This window comes from Aplysia californica, unplaced genomic scaffold, assembly GCF_000002075.1.
Source record: "Aplysia californica isolate F4 #8 unplaced genomic scaffold, AplCal3.0 scaffold00034, whole genome shotgun sequence".
NCBI lineage: Eukaryota > Metazoa > Mollusca > Gastropoda > Aplysiida > Aplysiidae > Aplysia > Aplysia californica.
Window position 1 is genome coordinate 1,047,870 of NW_004797304.1, and position 7,671 is coordinate 1,055,540.

General features: G+C 41.3%; 1 protein-coding gene across 1 annotated transcript in view; it reads right to left on the reverse strand.

Annotated features, from left to right (window-relative positions):
• LOC101854694 (TBC1 domain family member 25) overlaps positions 1–7,576 on the reverse strand; it is a 24,758-nt gene extending 17,182 nt beyond the window's left edge. The window contains exon 1 of the mRNA XM_005091677.3: positions 6,871–7,576. Within this exon, the coding sequence (XP_005091734.1) occupies positions 6,871–6,924 (54 nt within the window). The 5' untranslated portion in view covers positions 6,925–7,576. The remainder of the gene's footprint in view (positions 1–6,870) is intronic.
• Positions 7,577–7,671: the final 95 nt, after the last annotated feature.

Genomic DNA, 7,671 nt, shown 5'->3' on the forward strand with positions numbered 1-7,671 from the left:
TATATAACACAATTATTATTTAAGGGAAACAAATTAATGTTGAAACAAGATCAGCATTTGGGCAATCACGACCTAAGGACAAAGAAAGTATAAGATGCGTAGTCGGATGCAACAACTTTTGTCAGACTTTTAAGCCTATCATATGACCGATCAGTCAGAGGCATAGAGGCTGATAACGGGATACTACACTACATTGAGTTCAGTGACTCTGCAGCGTCGCCAGAGTGACGGATCAGAACAGATAATAATTGTTACAAGTGTAATTTCATGGGGGAAACATAAGACCTCTACTATCGTGAATAATCTCACGAAGGTGGATCACCTCATTGCATAAGCCGTTCCCCATTTTCAGATTATATATCGTAGCGTCACCATCACATGAAATCAGATGACACTAGCTGAAGTATAACGATATTTCTTTATTTGTATATCATTATATACACAAGTGTGTCATTGAAATAAATAAAAGCATTCATAATATTATAAGAAAAAGTGTCGTTTGTTCATGAGTACCAAACGCAACATTATAATCTTCGCAGTTCTTGGATCGCACATCAATGATTTGACAGTCTAGTGACGACAAAATGTTTGATTCTTAAGTAAATATTCATAATAATCCCAAAAAGAATTCGGCGGTGGTTTCTCATGTCAAATCAAAGTACATGCAAATGCACATGAATTACGTCCGTATTTGCCAGCAGAAAATAAGTGGACGGTCTTAGAAGATTTACCTACGGATTTAATTTTTAGTCTGTCACAATTTGTTTTTTTTGTTTTTTAACTTAACCTTTCCTAGCTTTTTAGTTCTATTTAATATTTATGTAGCAGCAAATCAGTGCTTTCGCATAACTTGTCACGAAATCACCAGTAGGCATATATATTTCTTTATGCCAATAAACAGTTTTGTTTAGCAACTTCACAACGGCGCATGGCAATCAAAATAAAAGGACCGATACAGGGCTTTTCCCCAATGCTGCTAGTTCTGCTAACGGAGGTTTACATGTTTTCTTAGGTGGCGTCTGTGGTCAAACGGTTCGGCAGTCGAGCTCGCAACCGTGAGGTTTTGGGTTCGAACCCTGTCAGGGGCCCGACGTTGTGTTCTTGGGAAGAGCACTGACTTGCTTTACACGAATTTTCCTCACTTTACCCAGATGGGGATGGGGGTACCCGTCTATAGACAGCGAAAGATCTTGTCAGTTCGTTAGTGTTTGAGTGATTAATCTGCTGCTTGCAATTTGTGCTTCTCGGGAACCCTAGAATGTTTCCGAATGTTTTAGTGTCTGCTGGGAGTAATAATATAGATTGTAAAGCGCATAAAGCTTACTGTAGGATGGGGAAATCCGAAATGCGCTATACAAATGCTATTTATTATTTATTCATTATTGGACAGCTGATCATGAGAATTGGACACGCCGACGGCCCGACAGTGCCCGACACTGTTGAACCTCAGCGCCTTATATGACGTCGGGGTTACGCAGGGGTCATGAGCTCGCATTCGCTGCTCTGGCTGCTGACTTAGCTTTAGGTCGATTACTTTACAACTTCTATTGAGACTTAAAAAGAAAAAAATCAACAAAAAACGAACTTCTCAGAGTCAGGCAAGGACCTTCAACAACCTCCTTGGTGTAAAGTCATTTAGTTAGAAACCCTCGAAATTCGTAATTCCCGAATTATGATTTGTTTGGACAAGCATGATTTAAATCGAAATCAATTTTTTTTAAAAATAATATAGGGACTATAAATAAAAACAGACTCAACAAATATTGCTGAGCTTTTGGTACATACATAAACAACACAACATTGGGGTAATTATTTACAGCAAGGCATTCTGCTTACATCATGATGTTTACAATGTGCTGTCAATTATTTTTGATAGACTGTAATTTCTTCAACTACATCGTTGTTTGCCTCCTACTGCAATTACATTTTTTGGGGTTAAAATGACACTATGATCTCTCTTCACAGACATACAGTTCTGTTGTACTGCCAGAACACCGGCAGCGGCGCCAGTAGTCTAGCTTAAGCTGACGGACCTGTAATCATAAGAAAGTGGGTTCCGGGGTTCAAAGCTCAACTCAAGAAATACAACTGCTCATGATATATCTTTACAGTTTTGTTGTTTTTACAGTCGCTTCTTTCTTTTGATTCATGGGCACATGCAACGCATTTTAAAATTATTTTTGTTGTTGCTCGGTGTTCTACAGTAAACCAAGCACCAGCACTGAATATGTTTTCCAAAAAAAATGCAAATGCGTGGTTTTAATATTTGAATTCTCTTTAAGATTTAAGATTTCTCAAGGGAAAAGTTATGATTATATTCAGTTTAAGACAGACAACTATACTAATACAGCAATAACTATACAGCCAAAGATTTTAAAAAATAATCATCTAAGAAAAATGTATTCAACAGATAAAATAATACAAACATTTAAATGACTCATTCGATTTTAATTAAAAAGCACGAAAGAACTGCTGTGGGACCCTTGCATCTTTGGAAAATCTGTACACAAAATTACAATTACTTCCTGCACTGGTGAAGTGGTCAGTCAAAACAAGTTTACAAAATCATCAAAAAAATGTTTCAGTACTTGAATTACTTGAATGGAGAACTGGGGTCTTAGTTCCGAAGACGGGGTGCTCCATGCTTTCTCGCCCCTCTTCATGAGGGTCTATTTCAGTGTGGGCAGGCTGATTGTCTCCATCATCAGCTGGTTGTTGTAGCGTCTGATGGGGTCACGCAGCCTGCTCTTCTGACCTTCATCAAGCTGCACGCCTTTCGCAATCACAACTAACTACCTTCGTGAAGGAGTCCTCGTCACGGCTGCTTGCTAGGTTTTCTCGGACAAGGGCTACTACAGTTGGAGGGTCAAGGGTAAGCACTCCCTCTATGTTTGCGGAGCCTGCTAGCTAATCTTCTCTTTCATATCCCTTGACACCAGCATGTCCTGGGCAGAAGATCCACAGCAAGCGTCTGATTTTGCTGTCTTGGGTTGTCTTAAACCAATCTGCAAAGAGGCTGCCGGTCAAGATCTCAGTGAGTCTGTAACAAAGGTAGCCTGTTGGTATCCATTTGTGCAAAGCCATTCCAGAGCCTCAGTGATGGCATTAATCTCCATGCATATGATGCTTGATGTACTGAGGCCCGTTGCCCCAGATGCCTCCTGGACTGTTACTCCTTGGCAAGAAGCTGTGTAAGCCCAGCCCGATTTGATCCCACACTGAACTGAGCCATCAGCGAAGATAATGGTTTCATCCTCTGTGCGGTTCTCTTCAATTAGAGTCTGGATTTCCGCATGTGTTGCTCCTTCAGGCCATTCACGATATTCACGCCCTAATGTACCAATCACCTGAGTGAATATGTCTTTCACGTAGTGCGCAAGCTGTACCCATCTGTACTCGTCTGATTGACCCCACAGTGAGACCACACTCTTCAATGGTCTTCACTGCCTGGGTCATCAACTCCGTTCCCCGTTTAAGTCTTGGGTTAGTCTGACGACCTACTTTGTCACGAAGAGGATTATGTGGATCTGCGAGGACTTTCAGATAAGCTTTGACCTGTGCGAGCTTTGTCTTTCGTTCATGCCGGGTAGGCCTAGCACATATCACATTGCAGCAGCTGAGGTATCTTTTGTGCAACCGAGTATGGCTCTCATTCCTTCGTTCTGGATCACGTCCAGCCTTGTAAGTTGCGTCTTGGACAGAGTCAGCAGACCAAAACCATAATCTACCTGAGACAAAACATGCATGTCAAAGAGCAAGACCAAATTTCTCTGCCGCATCCAGTTTCTCGCCATCACCTTCACTGAATTCAGCCCTTTTCTGGCCTTTGTGACGATTTTCGATATGTGCACCACTCAAAATCCTGTCCAAACACTATTCCAAGGAAGCGCAGTGTTTCTTCTCTTTGGATTGTCTGGCCTTTGATGTAGACATCTGGCATCTGGGCTTTCACTGCTTGATTTCCTGGAGGGATTTTGCCTTTATTTGCTTCACACCATGCTCCAATCCTATTAAGCTCTTTCTGTATACTGCTGGTAATCATTTGTCTGTCTTTCCCTGTGCGGTATGCGAGACCGTCATCCGCAAAGCTTAGTGTCCCGCCAGGGCCTTCCAATTGGCTAGAAGTGATTCCTACTGTATACATGTTGAACAAAACAGTTTCAGTGAGAGTTGTTAATTGGGTGGTCAGTGATTGGGGTGTCTTCAAAAAGAGTAGCATGCTATGGTTGTAAAATGAGTACTCTGTTTCATGAAAAAATTTGATGTTAATGAGAAATAACGGGGGCTCTCACAGTTTAGAGGTACGGTGTTCGAATTTCATTCAGTATGTCTTAAAAAGTTCAAATAATTTGACAGCGACAAAAACATTTCTTCTCTAAAATATTCTCCTTTCTCCTCCTTTCCGGTTCTTTAGTCCTGTTCTGTCATCTGCTTTCATCTCCACTCCCCCCCCCCCCCCATCCAAGCAGCCTCGGCCTCCTCTGATCTCTTTTCCCCTCTACTCTTGACTCTTTTCACTGTTCTCCTGGTTCTTTCTTACCAATGAATTTCAGCCACACCCCTGATCTTAGGGTGCATAAGATCTATCCTCTAACCCTACAAAATAGAAAAAACTGTCACACGTACATCGTGTAAAAATCAGTTTCAATGCAGGTTGAAGAACCTCTCAGACAGAAGGAGAAATCAAAGAAGAAGAGAAGTGAGAAATAAAAGCTGCTGGTGGGAAATGTACAGTTTTGTTTTCTTTCCTTATCCAGCACACACACATGTGAATTAACCCACTTCAATATTGTGACAAGAGGAACACAGTCCGCAACAAAGTGTTCATTTCACTATCAGCTGGCATACACAGGGTCTTCTTCAATCATTGGCCTTACGCTACTGACATTCTAAACCACTTCAATCAAGAAAGTGCATCAAAAACCTAAACTCAAATACTGGACAAAACGAAAGTGCTGAAAATGCACAAAATTGAGACAGACAAATAAATGTGTCACGACGCAGTGGAATCAGGCGCTCATCAACTTTTTGGCATATAGAGGTATTGGAGTACCGTCTTAAAGCTTGTTCATTTGTCTTGCATTCCATGAAAAAATTACCGATCTAGCTTCCATAGAAGATGAGATATTTCAGATTGATGGAAGTGGGGGTCACCTGGTTTCAGGGGTAAAATTAGTGAGAAAATTGCCACCAAAGTTTGGTGATTTCCAAGGCTTGAGAGTCCTCGGTAACTCTGTAAATTTACATTTTTGTGTGCTTTAACCATTGTTTTTTCAGTAAAATCCATACAGCAATGTTTTTTTGAATAGATAAAAGGTGTTGACTTAAAAATAAAAAATTCTATTAAAATTGCCAAACGGGAGAAGAATGTCATAATTTTCTTTTATTTCATTATTTTGACGAGCGCCCAATTCCATCACGATACCGCACATGCATTTCGCAGGTTGGGAAAATTAAGTGTACCTTCGTGCAACATTGATTAATATTTTTTTCAAGACGACTGGTAATAAACTAAGACACACACATGTCTCGAATTCGTCGGGACTCGCCTCGGTAGTTCGAGGGATCAATAGTTCGAGGGACACAAGAACAGTATTACAGCATCGGCTGTGTCAGAGAATCAAGGGAAGCAATCAAGATTGCTACTTTAGGAGCAAAACAATATATCGTGTGATGCACAATCCTTCCTCTCGCCGGTTCCACATAAGCCTAGGTGGGCCTAGGGCCTAGGCACGTGTGTTGAGCAGCGCGCTAAATAAAATAAATAGAACAGCTAGTTGTTTCTGTTGAGGGAGGAAGGTGGCATTTTACCGACTTAGCCTTTAAAAAATTTTTTAATTTTTATTTTGTCTCAAGTGCAACTCAAAAGGCATTGACTTTAGACCTCTACGGCGGCGTAATTAGTTTGACTATTTCCTGTAAAAGAGTTTGTGTTCGAACTTCGTGAAATTTTCATACGAAGGTAAAGAAGAAAAAAAAACGGGACTGCAGGCACAGTTCGACAGATCAGATCGTGATTTCAAGTCTTTTGTGTTCTACCTATCCGTGTACTGTACACTGATTAAAAGGTAGATCACTTGCCTCAATTTATCATGTCCGCAGACCATCATAATTAAATCACAATGCCCTCCTGATAAACTACTTAACAGACAACTACAGAAACAAAACACCAATCAGCATCTCTGACCTTTAAAACACCCCTCCAGTCCCAAGTGCCATGGAATAGGACTATTAGTAATTTATCAAACAAGAAATGCAGTGAGTATGTTCACGGCACTGCGAACGTAGTTTGCAGGCTACATTCAGGGCGCCCAGAATCATCCACCATTAGCACAGGGGCACGACATGAATGCTACGGTTGCTAAAAGTGAATATGAGGAAACAGCACAGAAATACTCGTGTAAGCAGCCATAGTCCGCATGTAACAGAGTTTAAGCAGGGCGAAGGCAGGCGCAGCAAAACAGCTGTGGTCGACAAGGCCTCACTTGTTCAGCATGCGGAACACGACTTCGATTTTTTTCCAGTGTGCGGACCCGGCAACACTCGACAATTTTTGAAAATAAAAGTCGTTCGAAGAAACAAGGGAGAATGGAAGAGGGCAAGGCGGGAAGAGGGGTGGGAAGGTGTGAAAAATAGAAGCTCAAAAGGGAAAAAGGTAGGGGATGGAGTGAGCAAGTCTTAAATTGCAAACAACATTCAGGGCGCCATGAATCGTGAATGTAGTCTGCAAACTACGTTCATGGCACCGTGAATGTAGTCACTGCAAACAAGAAAACAGTGGGTTTTTTTGCTCCCAAAATGACAGTACAATCTTATGACATAACTTTATGATGATCTACAAAGGACTCTAAATCTTGAGGGGTAACTTACCTTCACTTTTATGCGAATGACTTCTTTGTGATCCAAATTGTAAAAGCCTGCCATCCTGTTGTATTATCAAATGCAGTGTTCTATTCTGTTAAAAATCCAATGTCAGTTTGATAACTGCCTTCTGCATCTGCTGTATCCTACAAACATTACAAGCCTCGCCTAGCAAAGGGGTAGAATACCTCGGCACGGGTTAGGAACAGACTGAGATTCGAGGCAACGACAGACTCAGACTGACACCGTCTGCTTGATCGGTCGTCTGGAAAACTGGAAAACTTTAGCTAACAATCTCTGAACAATCAGTCAGCACGAACATTCCCAAACTACAATGACGTTCTTGGTCACAAATGGCAACTGACAGCCACCAGTCCAAAAGGAACGAAGACTTCAACGACGCCTTTCCTGTTTTGGCTTGGTGGGTGGTGGTCTTCGTATCTGTTTCGCTGTCCACAGCAGTCAACTTCATCTTCCAAACAATGTTTACAAACTAAGCCGAGGAGATCAGACGAGCCTCTCTTTTTATTTAGAAAGCTCAACAAATTAAAGCACGTTTCTTGAAATCTGCCTCAGACAATCAGAAAACATTGCTGAGCTCAGCCAACTACCAGCAGATCACATACTCAGAACAGCTGATAATACATTGTAATGTAAGTCAGTCCACATCACAGTTTGTTATGATGAACAGAGCAGAATACATTCGGTGACTTGGCTGGCCTCGATTTCAGAAGTGTGGACCGATAACTCTGAAATATCAATCTTGTACTGTAAACACTAAAGTTGTTCTCCCCACTTCATAATTTTTAG